At 45.6% G+C, this 18,082-nt stretch overlaps 1 protein-coding gene across 1 annotated transcript in view; it reads left to right on the top strand.

The window, feature by feature from the left end:
- The first annotated feature begins 11,421 nt into the window (after positions 1-11,421).
- Positions 11,422-18,082, top strand: part of gcfc2 (GC-rich sequence DNA-binding factor 2) — a 52,005-nt gene continuing 45,344 nt past the window's right edge. The window contains exons 1-2 of the mRNA XM_034187841.1: positions 11,422-11,736; positions 13,060-13,146. Coding sequence (XP_034043732.1) covers positions 11,454-11,736; positions 13,060-13,146 — 370 coding nt within the window. The 5' untranslated portion in view covers positions 11,422-11,453. The remainder of the gene's footprint in view (positions 11,737-13,059; positions 13,147-18,082) is intronic.

Here is an 18,082-nt window from a genome sequence, read left to right on the forward strand (position 1 = left end):
ATAAACCCCAGGAAGGACAAAGAAGTGCGGTGGAACTCACACTTCTCGCCCTTCACAAACAGACGGTTCTCCAACAACCGCTGTAGGACCTGACGTACATGCTTGACATGGGTCTCAGGATCCGGAGAAAAGATGAGTATATCGTCTAGATATACGAAGACGAACCGGTGCAGGAAGTCCCGCAAGACATCGTTTACCAACGCTTGGAAGGTCGCGGGAGCATTAGTGAGACCGAACGGCATGACCAGGTACTCAAAATGACCTAAGGGGGTGTTAAATGCCGTCTTCCATTCGTCTCCCTTCCGAATCCGAACCAAATGGTACGCGTTCCTAAGATCCAGCTTGGTGAAGATTCTGGCTCCATGCAAGGGGGTGAACACTGAATCCAACAAGGGCAACGGGTATCGGTTGCGAACCGTGATCTCATTCAACCCCCTGTAATCAATGCATGGACGAAGTCCGCCATCTTTTTTACCCACAAAAAAGAAACCAGCGCCCATCGGTGAGGTGGAATTCCGGATCAACCCGGCGGCTAATGAGTCCCGGATGTAGGTCTCCATTGACTCACGCTCCGGCCGTGAGAGGTTGTACAGCCTACTGGACGGGAACTCACTGCCTGGAACCAAATCAATGGCACAATCGTACGGGCGGTGGGGAGGAAGCGTGAGAGCCAGATCCTTGCTGAACACGTCCGCAAGGTCATGGTACTCCGCTGGCACCGCCTTCAGATTGGGCGGGACTCGGACCTCCTCCTTAGCTTGGGAGCCGGGAGGAACCGAGGAACCGAGACACTCCCGATGGCAGGTTTCGCTCCACTGAACCACCACCCCGGACGGCCAATCAATCCGGGGATTGTGCTTAAGCATCCATGGAAATCCTAAAACCACACGGGAGGTGGCCTGAGTCACGAAGAACTCGATCACCTCCCGGTGGTTGCCTGACACCACCAGAGTTACTGGAGGTGTCTTGTGTGTGATTGGTGGGAGTAGGGAGCCATCTAGTGCTCGAACCTGCACAGGCGAGGTAAGAGCCACCAGAGGAGCCCTATCTCCCTGGCCCATCTACTGTCTAGCAGATTCCCCTCAGAGCCCGTGTCCACCAGTGCTGGGGCCTTCAGGGTTGAATCCTCAAACAGGATCGTGACTGGGAGTCGTGTAGCAATGTGGGTATGTCCCACGTGAATGTTTTGGCCCACCCCTGGCCCAGTCTCTAAGGGCGGGCGTTTGGCGTTTGACCGCTCGGGGCAGTCTCTCACATGGTGCTCTATTGAACCACAAACAAGACACGCTCCGTGGGTCCATCTCCTTTGTGCATCTGGTGCCCTAAATGTTGCCCTACTCGTGTCCCTAGCTTCGTCAGTAGGGGGAGCTGTGACCCCACGGAGCGCAGGAACAGAGGAGCGTGGGGAGGGCGGAGCTCGATCGGACCCGGAAGGGAGAGGGACGACGCGTGCCTGGCCACGCCCTTCGCCTCGTTCCCGACGGCGTTCTTCTAACCGGTTGTCAAGCCGTATGACCAGATCAATGAGCCCATCTAAATCCCGCGGTTCGTCTTTAGCCACCAGGTGCTCTTTTAGGACCAGAGACAATCCATTTACAAAGGCAGCGCGGAGGGCAGTGCTATTCCAGCCGGATCTCGCTGCCCGCGATGCGGAAGGCGACTGCATAGGCAGCTGCGCTCCGACGTCCCTGTCGTATGGACAGTAATGCGGTTGAAGCGGACTCTCCTCTGTTGGGATGATCGAACACCGTTCTGAGCTCCCGTACAAACCCGGCGTATGACTGAAGGAGCCGTGAGTTCTGCTCCCAGAGCGCTGTAGCCCAAGCGCGTGCCTCCCCGCGAAGCAGATTTATCACATAAGCTACCCTGCTAGCATCATCTGCGTACATCACGGGACGCTGAGCGAAGACGAGCGAACATTGCATAAGGAAGTCCACGCACGTCTCCACACAGCCGTCGTACGGTTCTGGAGGGCTTATGTATGCTTCTGGGGACGGAGGAAGGGACCGTTGAACGACCAGTGGAACGTTACTTTCACGCGCAGGGTCCTCGGGAGGGAGAGCCGCAGCGGCGCCCGGAGGGCGCGCCTCCACTTGTGCGGCGAGAGCCTCTACCCTGCGGTTTAGGAGAACGTGTTGCTCGGTCATTAAATCGATCCGAGAGGTGAAAGCGGTGAGGATCCGCTGCAACTCACCGATTACCCCTCCCGAAGCCTCCGCCGCGCCTTGGTCTTCCATTGGCCGTTCAACAGCCGGTTGACGCCCCTCGGGGTCCATGACGCTGGCCGAGATATCCTGTTGTGAAAGTGTAGGTACACGGACCCACAACAGGGGGCGCAATGAACGGACAATGGAGAAAGGTGAATAACAAGTTTTACTGTTGTGAAAAGAGCACAACCAATACAACAATTAATAATTTGGAGTTTGAAGCCGAAATCTGCTGGTGTCGTGTGGGCAGGCTCGAAGGTAGGAGGCGTCCATCCTAGTCGAACCGGAACCACCCAGATTTCCTCTGCCACCGAACCCCAGAAGTACTGGAACCGCCAAGTCCCGAATTCCCAGGTGGCCACTGCCTCCGCTCGTCGGATCCGGTACTGCTGGCGGGAAAGAGCACAAACACACAGGTATGGGTGCGACAGCACCCAGTAGACAGAGAGGGGAGAAGCCGCCTCCACCTCTTGTTACAATGAAGCAGGAAAGGTGAGTACTTATCCAAGCAAGTAGCTTTCTGTAGTCAGCTGTCCTGAAAAGGTTTACCAAGGTTTATCAGAGTCTTCAATATGAGCTTGCAGAGAAGGTTACCTTAATCTCAAGGCGATATCTCGGCACTGAGGTGGAGACGCTGTCCTGCTGATATACCTCCGTCCTGAGTGCAGTCAGCTGTGTCCAGTAATGGGTGACAGCTGTCACCCTGGCAGCCTTCGTCGGCGGCAGCGCCCTCTGGTGCCTGGAGCCCGCACTCCAGGCAGGGCGCCCTCTGGTGGTGGTGGGCCAGCAGTACCTCCTCTTCAGCGGCCCACACAACAGTGATAACCTGAACTTCTTTTGCAGCCGTTATCCTGTGGTGTTCTGCCTTATCTGTGGGATTGGCGTTTGGTGTGATCAGCGACGGCTTCGCCTCACACCCCAAACCAAGATAAGTGGTTAAACAGGAGCTGCACGAGTGTGTGATTGGAGGTGGAGGTTCTCCCTCCTTTACTGAACACTGACTGTGGGAGTACTGAGTGTGCGAACTCACACTCATCAGGACTGTCTCTGTTTTCTGCCAGCAGTACCGGGTCTGACTGCTGAAGACAGCGGCCACCTGGGGTGCAGGGCTTGGCGGCTCCGGTGTTCTTCAGCTCCGTTGGTGGTGGAAGCTGTGTGGGGATCCAGCTCTTCTCTCGCCAGGTGTCTTCTATCGTCGAGCCTGCCCACACGTCACCTGGTGTATGATGACAGTCCACCATATTGTTATTGTCTGTACGTCGTTGTGCGATTCACAACATTAAATTGTTACTTTTGGCTTATCCATTGTCCGTTCATTACCGCCCCCTGTTGTGGGTCCGTGTCACGTCACTTTCACAACAAAAATAGCATAAATAACCATAAATAACCTTAAAACCAGTGAAAAAGAAATAAAATCACTGTAACCAACCCACTATCAACTACTAAAACCACACAGCCATTAACAACTTGCCGTTCCACTGGAAAATGTGCAAGATCTATCCTATGACAAAGTGCAATTTAAGCTTGTTCATTAATCAGCTTAATGGACAACGGAACAAATGAATGTTTGTACCGGTTACATTTGCATAAAGAAACACGATATCTCTTCCCCGAGTTTAACAAGATATACTCTGAATGCAAAACACGTGACCTATCCATTAAGATGTTTTTTGCTGCCATGCCTGCCATGTTTATGGTTGAGCAGTGAAAACAATGTGCCATCCACCACTGTGTTTGGGCACCATGTGAAAGGGCAATGCCCATAGGCTGTCAGAGTGGTAGATAATGCAGAGGTGTTTCATGCTGTTGGACTGTGCTTTGGCAATGCTGAGCTTGGCTGACTCGAGATGCTTTGCCCTCGCGTACACCGGTGGGCCCATAGTGGCGATGTGGTGCTCCACTCCATGCTTGGCAGTGGAGGCTGGAAAGGTTGGTTGGGTGAGTGTGGGGAATTCCCCGAGCAGGTGGTGGAACACTTCAGCCTGTGACAGCATGCTAGACAGCCTGATGGAGTCCACACCATTGAGGGTGCAGCCGTATGAGCAAAAAATGGTGGCGTCAATGAAACAGTGGTTCTTGATGTCCACCAGCAGTCCGTACATGCACAGGAAGTCCGCACCCAGGAGGGGAATGATGACTTTAGCTGTGATGAAGTCCCAGCTAAAGCTCTGTCCTCCTAAACACAAGTCACAGTGTCGGGTACCAAACATGCATATGGTGCTGCCGTTGATGGCTGCAAGGGGGAGCCAAATCCATCCGCCAGGATGTTCAGTCAGTCTGGAAGCAGGCAGGATGCTCTTCTGCGTGCCAGTGTTGCACAGGAACTGCTACCTGGAGATGGTATCCTGGATGAACGTCAGTTGTCTGTCGGTGTGGCCAACACTCATGGCTACTACTGATTGCTGGCTTTGGTGTTTCTCTTACTCTTGAAAGTTCAGGGTGAGTGGCAGCACCTGGCTTTGTTCCAGAATGTAGTGTGGTAGAAGCAGAGGCAGGGTTGAGACTCCTACAGGGGACAGATAGGTGCCATCGCCATGAGTGGTGCCTCCTCCAGGGATGGCGCTGATGTGTGGACGGTGCAGGCTGGGGCAGCCGCGGCTGTGTGGGCAGGGATAATTGCAGCAGCAGCCATGCTGTGGTGTTGGCCGCCAGGAAGAATTTATCCGCATCGTCCACCAGCGCACGGCAGTCAGTCATGGTGATGCTGGCCAGAGCTGTCCGTACCTGGGGAGGGAGTAGCCGTAGAAAGAAATGGGTGAAGAGGAAAGCCAGCCAGTGTTCCCCCAGGTGCCATAACATTCTGTCCATCAGCTCAGAAGGTTTGCTGTCCCCCAACCTGTACAGGGAAAAAAGCCTGCTGGCCCTCTCAGTGTCGGAAAGTTCAAAAGTCTTTAAGAGGTGAGCCCTAAGGGTTGCATATTTATTTGCTGCCCGGGGACTTTGTAGGAAAGTTACCAATCTTGTCACTACGTAATAATACTTCATGTTGTCAGCGGTGATCTCCCGCAGTGCAAACTGTGCCTCGATTTTGGCAAACCAGGCCACAATGGACGACTTACATATCTCAGGGAGCTTCAACAAAGTCTCATTTTCCGTCATGATCGTGTCAGAATGCCCTCCATTCCATTCGTGTCGGAATGGGGGTCACCATTGTAGAAGGTAAGCCAGGCAAAAGATAAAGTGACAATTTCTACATTTCAGCAACACATAGCATGCCACTTTATTTACTGAAAAGCAGACTGTAAAGCATTCATATATACACAGACTTTATAAAACCCGGCCTGGCTCCTTACTCTGTAGGGGTCCTGACACTAAAACATTAAAGGACCACGCCAGCTAATTACACACACAGCAGGGGCAGACCTTTGCCTACCCTTGCCACAATACAGTGTGTGGTCAGAGCTCGAATGCACGTTATCCAGATAGCTTTGAGAACATTCAATCGTACATCACCCGGCAGGGATCCTGCCGGGAAAGCAGATGTGCACGTCTTGACTTATTAACATGAGTAAAGTAGGGAACACAGTGTAACTGCAAGTGGTGGTCACATTCGCATGTGAAACAGGCTCAACATCCAAAGCTGGACACACAGTGCAACCACAGGTGTGCGCATGCGCTGCAAGTGTTTATTTTTGTGTAGACTCCATGTTTGGATTGCTGTGTTGCCCTTGATTTGGACTTTATACCCACGCTCCTTTTTGTCACCTGTTTGAACTGTTTGTCACTAAGTGAACATTAAATCACGTTGGTTTTTGCAACTCATCCTTCTGACTCATTGCTGTCTGCATCTTGGGTTCTTATTTGCTATTGATAAATCACAACAGTTTTGTGATTCTTCTTCTTCTTAGGTTATGTTTTGTTATGGTTATGTGTTGTTTCTACTTCCTTTAGATGTCTGTTTTTTCTAGCCACCTTTTTGCTGTCACTTGACCTTAGACCTTGTCACACACCTCTTGTTCATTTCCTCATCCATTGGTTTTGCTTTTAAGCCACACCTCTGTCTCTGATCTTTTGCCAGTTGTTTCACTTTGCTTTCTGCTTTCAGTGATTATACAGAGTTTGCCTGTGTCATGATTCGAGGCAGTGTGGCACAGAAGATGGTAGGAAGCAAATGCAGACCCACAGACAAAGGCGTTGAGTTATTAAAAAGTACTTTATCTGATAAATTGGCACAAGGAAACAGTCAACATGGCGGAGGTACAGACAGACATGGTGCGTAGGTGTAGTCTAAAAACAGGCAGGGTTCAGGAGCACGATGTGGCAGATATCAGAGGCTGAAACTGTGGTGAGGTCAAAAACAAACAGAGTCCTGGTACACGGTGAGGCGTAGTTCAAGGGAAAAGATAGAAGCAAGGTCAAAAACAAGCAGGGTCGCAAAACACAGGCAGGCAATCAAACAACGGCAAACCAGGGCTGGGACGACGACAACAAGTATGACGAACTGGCGGGAAAGTGGTGAACTGAAGCTGCTTAAATAAGGGAGGTGATCATTAGAGGAACAAAACTCAGGTCTGGAGTGCAGTGAGACAAAGCAGACAGATGAGGGAAGCTGGTGCAAGATTGTGCAGTGAGACAAATGCAAAGTGAACAGGACCTGACAAAAAGATGATCCTAAAATCACAGTGATCAAAATAACACATCAAAACCAAAGACAAACAAAGCTCAAGACCTCATACATAAGAAAAGATAAAGAAGACCTAACATAACAGAACAAGGAATGAACCAGAAACCAAATATAAGAACCGAAAAAGATCAACATGAAAATAAAGGTTAAAACTAAACAAGAGTGGAACTCACAAGTGGCAAAAGAGATAATAGAAAATATGACTAAAGATTACACAATGGAAAAACAATAACTGGCCAGAAACTACAACTGAATAAACCACATGAGTAAGTATAATAAAGAGAAAGACACGACTAAGGTATGATAAACAGAAAATACATAATGAACAGAAAACAAAACCAGAGACCACAAAATACCAAACAAAAAATAAATGATGAACAAAAAACAAAAACAGTGGCAATAAGATGACAAGAGAAAATCAAAGACTGAAAAATAAACAGGGCTGAAACCTGACAGCCTGTGCTGCTGTGTTATTCCAAGTGTTCTTTATTCATTCTTTGTCACTCAGTTTAGAATCTGTGTTGTGTGTGTTTGGACCCTCTTCCCATGCCTCACTTTTTGTCACTGTGGAGTATTAGTTGTTATTTGCAAAATAATACACCTTTTTTGCACTTACCACCTGTCTCTTGCTGCCTGCATTTTGGGGTTCCATGTGACATTGTCTAAACCATTACACATAGCCTACTGTGTAGTGGCATCCAGTGTTACAGTCGAGGCCAATTCCCCCGAGGCCAAGGCCGAGTCAGAATCCTGGGTCTCTGAGGTCAAGGCCAAGGCCAAGGGCGGACCACATCACCCTGAGACCAAGGTTAGAGCATTTGAGGCTGAGGCCAATGCCAAGGCTGAGTGTTATACAAAGGCGTATGAAAACACTTTCACCTGAGCCCCCTCCCAACTAAAGGAGCACCATTGAGACTTCCAGTTATGGCCACAAGCTAGAAAGTCACGCTCGAGTCTGCTCTCTGTAACAATTCTGACCAATCCTTACATCTGGACATAAAACCACTCCAAAGCTGGTGGAAAGGTTGGTAAAGAAAAGTCTAAATCTATGCAGTCTAAATTAACAGACTTTGGGTCGCCTGGCACAGAGCAGACAGCTAGCAGAGAAGCTAATGAAACTCGCAATGACGCTAATGATGATATAGCGGACATCGCTGACCAACTGCATGTGGAAATACTGGGAGAGATACACAGTCTGAAAGAAACTTTTACAAGAAGATTTGATGGCGTCCTGAAAGCGATAGAAGACACAAGAAAGGAGATATCTGACTGCACAGAGCGGCTGTCTCAGGCCAAGGTGCGGCTGTCTATGGTGGAGATCGAGCAAGTGGACTTAAAAAGCGTTGCCAAAAAATTACAGAAAAGAAACAAATATCTTGAGGACAACATGGTTGATGTGGAAACAAGATCCCACCTGAACAACCTCAGGGTGGTGGGTCTTCCTGAAAACTGTGAGGGCTACGACGTGCGGCTTTTTGGAGAACTGGCTTCCAGAAGCGCTGGATCTCAACCCTATGTTCCACTAGTTCTGGAGATAGTGCACCGCGTTGGGCCAAAGAGGGACACCAATGCCCCACCATGTGATTTCTTAACTACAAGCAGAAAGAAATTGTATTCAAAGCAGCAAAGGCGAAGAAGGATGTCCTCTACAAGAACCATCTTGTGAAGCTGTATATTGACATGGCCACAGAAGTACACAGGCAAACAGTTTGAACAGCTGCGGCAACTTGGAGTGAAGCATGGCATCCTTTCCCCAGCCACGTTAGTGATGACATACAAGGAGGTGGTCCACAAGTTCTGCTCCCCAGCGGAAGCCAAGATTTTTGTTAAGAAGATCCATATGGACACTGAAGAAACAAACTGACTGGTATATGGGTACTGATAGGTTGCAGCTATTTTCAACAAGATCATCATATGTTTGTGGTTATCTGTTTGAATAATGTAAGCTATTTAATTTTAAGTGTGGCTTATTTTTATTTTTCTCTTTCTTGAAGCGGAGCAAATGTTAGTATTGTTTGAAAAGGATTCATATCTTGAAAATAGTAGCAAGCGAGCATAGAAATTTGTTATATTACAAACAGAAGTTCAGATCTAACGATCTGGAAATGTTAGCGGTTGGAAGTGGAGAAGTTCAGGGGGTTACCCAGTTATCTGGGAAAGGTTTTTTTTTTGTGTGTTCATAGTTTTTAGTTTGTGCTCTAATGTGTGTTGCCTCTCAGACACATTAATACTTGCCGATATTAAGCTATGGTGCACTTTTCTGTTTTTTTTTTGTGTGTGTGTGTGTGTGTGTGTGTTTTGCTTTATTTCTGCTAAGGTCACTGAAGCATACTTTGTAAAAATGTTGTGAGCACACTAACTTCTTTCCTAATTACCTGATTGTCGCCTAAATTGGTATGTGTGTTAAGCAAGGTGACTCCAAGAAGCCTATTGATTTTGACTTCACAGGTCCAAACCCTTCTACAGAAAACTCACTTGTCAGTGGTAAGCTTATTAGTGTTTTCCCTTGGTGCTTTGTGTTAGTGCAGACTAGGCACTTGTTACAGTACAGGAAAAGCTTTAGGCATGCAAGAATTCTGAAAAAGTTCTGCAGTATTTGACATTTTTGTCTCCTTCATCAGTAAGTCAACAGAAAATAAACACATTTTTAAATGGCTGAACATTCTTGTTCAAACTAGATGTATATAATGTTAGTAATGTTATTTAGTAACCATAACTCTAACAACTGTTTTATTCAAATCAGCTTTAAATGAATTAAGTCACTTTATAATTTAATGTTCAATTGTTTTTTATTTTAGTTCCATTTTTACTACTTCATTATTGAATTGAAAAGCATTTTTATCCTTAACCTTATTACTATTGAACCTTTTTCACTTCTATTCGTCATCTGTATTTTTATATGTTAGAATGTGAATTATGAGTTTGAAGATCATGCTGTTTATTGTCTGGCGAAAGATCAGAGGGCGAGCCCCTCACTATTCACTAGTGATGGCAATTTCGAAGCCTCATGAACCAATGAGCCACTGCAACACAACTGGCTGAAAATCGACACACTGCTTCGACGCGTTTGATACAGTTTGAAGGGTGACATCTGCTGGATTGCTTTGAGAATTACCTTGAGCGAGTGCCCTGAGAAATGTTTGCAGTAATTCATGAATGATGTGGTTTGTTCTTGGAAAAAAAAAATAATAATAATAAATGTCATATGTATTATTGTGTCTTTTTAATGTAATAAATAGTCTGTACAGATGCACACATAATGGTTATGAAAGCCTTTATTATAGACTATATGTAGATTTGTGTTATCATTCCTCAAACTATATGTGGATAAAATGTGACAGGAAAAGTGAGAAAGACATGTGCTTCTGCAACTGGTGCTTATGTTACTGTAATTAGTAGAATAGAGGGGATAGGAGACGGTGATTGTGCAACTTTCAACAATTTTTATTCAAAAAAAAGAATAATGTCAACAGTGCTGGACTTTAATCAGCTCCTCTTCTGCCTCATCACCTCTCCAGCTTTGGAGAAGACCCGCTCGCAAGGCACTGATGTTGCTGCATCGACAAATATTTTTTGCCATTCTATGTAAACTGGGATAGACTGCGACTCGTGTCGCTTTGAGCCGGTCTTCTTCTCTGGAGGTAGGCATGTGTTGGGTCAAACCTTTGTAGTAAAGCCCTGAAGGCTTTGCTCTCCACTATTTTGAACACGGCTGTGCATCTTCCTAGATAAAGAATAAAATACAGGTTACATGGCCTGATTCCTGCTCCAGGAGCAGCAACAGAAGCAGCAGCCATTGTCGTCTCGGGATGTTTGGACCTCAGGTGTCATTGAAGACGTATTGTTACTGTACCTCAACTCTTGAGCACAAATCAAGCACTTGACCTTTTTGGGGCTTATTAGAGCAAAGTGCTCCCAAGCGATTGATCGTGCTCTTTTTGGAACTGGCTCCTCCATGTCCCTTCCTCACCACTACTCACTCTCTCACACACACACACTCACCTTTCACTTCAACAAAATCACAGCTCTTCAGTCACTCAGCTCAGTCTCTGATCTACCTATAATATATAGTTTAACCTATAACCTATGTTGATGTACTGTGTGAATAAATGTTGTATATGAATGGATGCCTGTTGTGTATGGTGTGTGTCTGTCTATGTTAGATCCTATGTGTATGTACTAAATGAACTCTAAACTAGACCTAAATATAAACTAATGCTTTCCTTGGCTCCGATTCACGTGGTATTTGGCAATAACAGTGTTGCTAGCAATCTCCTCCTCTCAAAAACCCACGGTTTGAGCTGCGATTCAGATCTCATTTAAATACTTGGCGGGTCGTATTGAAACGCCCAGATTATGTGAAGCTCGACACGTGGTGTGACGTAACGAGGCCTCGCTCGCAGTGGTCACGTGATGGGGGTGTGCTTGAAACGCTGCTCACTGACACTTCTGGTTCAAAAAGCTCGATGCTGTGTCGAGCAGACTGACTCGAGCTTAACATCACTACTATTCACTACATGGTCCACAATGCATTGCGAGCTATTTACGCGAGGTTTGCGGCTTTTTTCCTCGACCTGCCGTATTATGATGATTAATGAGCGTCACAGCCAGTGACTACTGAGATGTTCAACAAAAAGCCTCGGAGGAACTTTCGGCAGAGAAAAGGCGAGTCCAGTGACGAAGAGGATGGACAGCAGAAGAGCGAAGATAGAGAAGATAACGGTAAAACGCCAGCTGTGATAAATAAACCGTCCAAAGTGCTCCATGGCCGCGGTATCTCCTGTAGCTCGAAGCGAGAAGCTGCTGCTCCGAAGCCCGACAGCAGTGTGGAGACAGCGGGGAGTACAAAATGCTCAGACGGAGGGAAAAACAGCACAATCCTCAGTTTTTCTGATGACAAAGAAGGTAGGCGTATTTAAATGTCAGTGGGTTTTGAAAGAAATTGTTACATAATGCTGATCTTCACTGGCGAGTTCACACTGTTTCACTTTAATTCATCATTAATCATATGTACGTATATGTCGCGGACATGAACGAGCGAAGGTCTTCAGCATCTCACCATGTCATTTAGGTCTGGGGATGGGTATTGATAAGATTTTATCTATCAATGCCATTATCGATTTCGCTTATCGATCCGATTCCTTATTGATTTTCTGTGTGCACAGAAAATCACCAGTGTAAAACTAACACTGACAGTGTTAAATTAACACTGAGTGTACGTATGGTCCCACTCTGGCTAATTTAACACTGGTGATTTTACTGTGTACTAAAAGTAGGCTTTACAGGTTTTCTATGTCAATATTTTATTGAGTCTTAAAGTAAATAAATATGAAATTGGTCACTGGATCCTTGATCTCTGGACGTAAATAAAATCTACATGGTGGATCCTTGATCTTTGGACATACACGTAAATAGAAATAAACAAAATCTGTAGTTTTTGTTAAAAGCATTTCTTTTCAGACATTAATGGCCTGAGTGTTACGCTATACCTCTGAGCTGAGCTCAGCCAGCTGCACATCAGCATCAATGTAATTCATAAAGAACGCAGGAAATCTCATTTTGGGAGGAAAAAAAAAATGTTTTAGTCGATTGTAGTTTGTTTGTATTACAACGTTTGGAAAGAGCTGTCATTTGATTTAAAATGGTGATTCGCTTTGAAGTTATTAATTCCGGCTGGACTCTAACTTTACTTTACGCAGAGAGCGGTGCAGCGTTTGGAGCTGTGCAAAAGGAATGGACGATTCTCGTTTCTTGACTGCAACAAGGCAAGAGTCCCAGTTAGTGACTTTAATCCACACAAAAGTGACTCATGATTGACATTTTTAAATGGCTTTGACAGGGGTTGATGTCGGTGGATTGGATAATTTTGTGCTATTTCCGGTTTGCGGTTTCGTCTCCCATCGGTTTGTGGCTTTTTGCGGCTTTTTCTCCACTGGGGCGCGGTGCTGTGCTGTGCTCATATAATGAAGGCAAAGCCTTAGACCGAGCAGCGTTTTTCTCTAGGGAAAGCGTCACACCGTTTCTCTGCGTTTGCGGGAAAAAGTTCTCCCATCATGCACCTCGGTCTCTCCCATCATGCTTCTTGGTGTACTTCTGGTTTGCGGCCATGAAAACTGAGTTGGAAGGACTACGACACTCACTCGTGCTCATCTGTCATCATCCTCGCTTCGCTTAGTATAATCCAAATTCACATTCATAAACGTTTTGGTTTTCTGTTTTCTTATTTAGCTGAGGAACTGGAGTTTAAATTGAAGAAGTCATCTCAAAAAGCTGTACTGTTCCAAGTGAAGAAGAAAGCGGTTCCACCTGACAACGGTAGGTTCCTGGATCATAAGTATTAGACTCTTATATCAGCTTTCACCACAGCAGCACACAAAGATAGATGTCACGTTTTGTGTACAAATGTCTGAGTTCTGCTCTGACATCAGGTAGTTTTATGCTCACTTTGCAATCTGTTGAACAGCATTTTTTTTGTGGTAACTTGGCAAGATGGGTGATATTTTTGCCATGTAAAGCACTGTTTAGCAAAGTGGCTATTGATACAGCATGGTATTCCTTTTTCTCATATGGCATCCAATAAAAAAACTACAATGATTACTGTGTTTGCCTCTTGGAGACAAACACAGGGCCAAGCACCAGACCACCCCCTTTTTTTGAAGAAAGTTGGTTAAATGTCCACCTGAAATTAAATTAAATTTCGTGAAATACATGGACACAATCAGGTGTTAGTTGTGATAGATTTTTTATTTGTGATGAAATTAGACATTTTATTGAAACTGGCCCACCTCCGATGTACATCATATCATGTACGAGGTCTGTTAGAAAACTATCCAACCTTTTTATTTTTTTGCAAAAACCATATGGATTTGAATCACGTGTGATTGCATCAGCCAAGCTTGAACCTTCGTGCGCATGCATGAGTTTTTTCACGCCTGTTGGTTGCATCATTCGCCTGTGAGCACGCTTTGAGTGAGCAGTGGTCCACCCCCCCTTGTCGGATTTTTATTGCGAATAAAATGTCTGAACGATTTGGAGCTTTGCTGCATCAAATTTTTCCAGAAACTGTGAGAGACAGCCAGGTGGACACCATTCGGAAAATTCAGATGGCTTTCAGGGACGGTTTTATGGGGATCACACAGATTAAGGAGTGTTACAGCTGGTTTAAAGACCACCCACAGCGGCTGAGAGTGCGCCGCGCTCCGAGCGGCGATCGACAGGCTGAAACGACCAGATCATTTCCAAAGTGAAAGCTGTGTTGATCCGGGACATCGTCTGACTACCACAGAAATGGCAGAAGATGTGGACATCAGCACTTTTTTGGCACATTCCACTGTTACAGGAGTTTTTGTCATGGAAAGAGGAGCGGAGGAATGCGCCACAGAGCCGCGAATGGTGTGGGACAAAAGCACCTCCGTGTTGGTCTCACAGGACGGCTTTCAGATGGCTTTCAGATGGCTTTCGGTGGCTTTTCAGTCGTGTGACTATCCGAGAAATTGTGGATGAGCTGGACATGCCAGAACATGTCCTGTGAGGCTTCATCACGGCGTTGCTTTGCGCCATGCGGCTCCGTCCCGACGCGCGAATTCCTCCGCTCCTCTTTCCATGACAAAAACTCCTGTAACAGTGGAATGTGCCGTTCATTTCCAAATGGAACGCCGAACGTTGATCCGGGACGTCGTCTGACTACCAGAGAAATTGCAGAAGACGTGGACATCAGCACTTTTTCGGCACATTGAGACAGACGTGCGGAGGAATTCGTGCGTTGGGACGGAGGCGCAGGGCACAGAACAAAAAGCAAAGCCGTGATGAAGCCTCACAGGACATGTTGTGGCATGTCCAGCTCGTCCACAATTTCTCGGATAGTCACACGACTGAAAAGCCACCGAAAGCCGTCTGAATTTTCCGAATGGTGCAAGAGCTGGGCATGTTCGGGCTTGTCCTGTGAGACCAACACAGAGGTGCTTTCGTCCTGCGCCATGAGCGGCTCCGTGGCAAATTTCTCCGCTCCTCTTTCCATTACAAAAACTCCTGTAACAGTGGAATGTGCTGAAAAAGTGCTATGTCCAGCTGTCTTGCCATTTCTCTGGTAGTCAGACGACGTCCCGGATCAACAAAGCATTCACTTTCGAAATTATCTGGTTGTTTGAGCTTGTTGATCGCAGCGCGGCGCGCCATCTGCCGCTGTGGGCCGTCTTTAATCCAGTTGTAATTGTCCTTAATCTCTGTGATCACCATAAGATCTTCACCGAAAGCCATCTGAATTTTCCAAATGGTTTCCACTTGGCTGTCTCTCACACTTTCTGAAAAAATTTGATGAAGCAAAGCTGCAGTCGATCAGCCAATTTCCTGACAATGAAAATCCGATGAGGGGGCTGGACCACTCCTCCCACAAGGCGTGCTCACAGGCGAATGACACAACCGACAGGCGTGAAAAAACTCACGCATGCGCACGAAGGTTCAAGCTTGGCTGATGCAATCACACGATTCAAATCCATATAGTTTTTGCAAAAAATAAAAAGGTCCATTACTTTTCTAACAGACCTCGTATATGTGTGTGTATGTATGTGTGTATGTATGTATGTGTCATGCCTGTGGAGAGCCGGGCGTGTTCTAACGTGTCCTCTGACACGCCGAAACGGAAGTGTTCCTTTGTCACGCTCAAACAGTGAATCGGTCGTTACGCACGAAGCCTCCGCGCGGCTTTCCATGTCAAAATGTCTTGTTAAAAGTGAAATCTGCCGGAAAATGGCTGATGTCCAGCTCTTGTGATAACTAGAGAATGTGCACACGACGTTCTCGTATCCACAGAGCCATCAGCTTAGAAATGATCTGGCGTTTTCTGCCTCGTCGTCGCAGCTCGGAGCGCGCCGAGCGTCCTTAAAGCAGTCCTTAAAGCTGTAATAACAGTCCTTATTCTCTGTGAAGCCCGTAAAATTTTCACCGAAAGCCAGATAAATTTTTCAAATGGTTTCCAGGTGCCAGTCTCTAACAGCTTCTGAAAAAATTCTGATGGAAAAAAGTCCAAATCATTCCACCATTTCCAGACAATGAATATCTGACGAGGGGGCGGGACCACTCCTTCCACAAGGCGTGCTCACAGGCGAATGACGTCACCGACAGGTGTGGAAAAACTCACGCATGCGCACAAGGGTTCAAGCTTGTCTGACGTAAAAACATATGAATCAAATCCATATAGTTAAAAAAAAATAAAAATAAAAAGGACCGTTACTTTATTGACAGACCTCGTGTGTGTGTGTGTGTATGTGTATGTGTATATATATATATATATATATATATATATATATATATATATATATATATATATACACACTCAACAAAAATATAAACGCAACACTTTTGGTTTTGCTCCCATTTTGTATGAGATGAACTCAAAGATCTAAAACTTTTTCCACATACACAATATCACCATTTTCCTCAAATATTGTTCACAAACCAGTCTAAATCTGTGATAGTGAGCACTTCTCCTTTGCTGAGATAAACCATCCCACCTCACAGGTGTGCCATATCAAGATGCTGATTAGACACCATGATTAGTGCACAGGTGTGCCTTAGACTGCCCACAATAAAAGGCCACTCTGAAAGGTGCAGTTTAGTTTTATTGGGGGGGGGGGGGATACCAGTCAGTATCTGGTGTGACCACCATTTGCCTCATGCCATGCAACACATCTCCTTCGCATCATCCGTGAAGAGAACACCTCTCCAACGTGCCAAACGGCAGCGAATGTGAGCATTTGCCCACTCAAATCGGTTATGACGACGAACTGGAGTCAGGTCGAGACCCCGATGAGGACGTCGAGCATGCAGATGAGCTTCCCTGAGACAGTTTCTGACAGTTTGTGCAGAAATTCTTTGGTTATGCAAACCGATTGTTTCAGCAGCTGTCCGAGTGGCTGGTCTCAGACGATCTTGGAGGTGAACATGCTGGATGTGGAGGTCCTGGGCTGGTGTGGTTACACGTGGTCTGCGGTTGTGAAGCTGGTTTGGATGTACTGCCAAATTCTCTGAAACGCCTTTGGAGACGGCTTATGGTAGAGAAATGAACATTCAATACACGAGCAACATCTCTGGTTGACATTCCTGCTGTCAGCATGCCAATTGCACACTCCTTCAAATCTTGCGATATCTGTGGCATTGTGCTGTGTGATAAAACTGCACCTTTCAGGGTGGCCTTTTATTGTGGATAGTCTAAGGCACACCTGTGCACTAATCATGGTGTCTAATCAGCATCTTGATATGGCACACCTGTGAGGTGGGATGGATTATCTCAGCAAAGGAGAAGTGCTCACTATCACAGATTTAGACTGGTTTGTGAACAATATTTGAGGGAAATGGTGATATTGTGTATATGGAAAAAGTTTTAGATCTTTGAGTTCATCTCATACAAAATGGGAGCAAAACCAAAAGTGTTGCGTTTATACTTTTGTATATATATCGTGTGTGTATATGTATATATTTAACCCCTTAACGCCTATTGTCGCATATATGCTACAATATTTGATTCAAATATGCAACATACCAAATTGATCAGTATGCCTGTTGTCGCAAATTTGCAACATACCAGTATTATTATTATAACATACATTATTACCATAATACCAAAATTACTATTTATTTTTTGTGCAAAAGTGAAATTAATAATCTCAGCATTATTTACCATCTACTTAAAGGCAAAAACACACACAAAACATTTTTTTATATACAGCTATATAAATTCAGGCGTTAAGGGGAGATATATATATATATATATATATATATATATATATATATACACAAAGACTGTTCATCATGGTTTAGGGGAAGAATACAACCCCTGGCAAAAATTATGGCATCACCGGCCTCGGAGGATGTTCATTCAGTTGTTTAATTTTGTAGAAAAAAAGCAGATCACAGACATGACACAAAACTAAAGTCATTTCAAATGGCAACTTTCTGGCTTTAAGAAACACTATAAGAAATTAAGAAAAAAAGATTGTGGCAGTCAGTAACGGTTACTTTTTTAGACCAAGCAGAGGAAAAAAATATGGAATCACTCAATTCTGAGGAAAAAATTATGGAATCACCCTGTAAATTTTCATCCCCAAAACTAACACCTGCATCATATCAGATCTGCTCATTAGTCTGCATCTAAAAAGGAGTGAACACACCTTGGAGAGCTGTTGCACCAAGTTGACTGACATGAATCATGGCTCCAACACGAGAGATGTCAATTGAAACAAAGGAGAGGATTATC

The sequence above is a fragment of the Thalassophryne amazonica genome, chromosome 2, assembly GCF_902500255.1.
Source record: "Thalassophryne amazonica chromosome 2, fThaAma1.1, whole genome shotgun sequence".
Lineage (NCBI taxonomy): Eukaryota > Metazoa > Chordata > Actinopteri > Batrachoidiformes > Batrachoididae > Thalassophryne > Thalassophryne amazonica.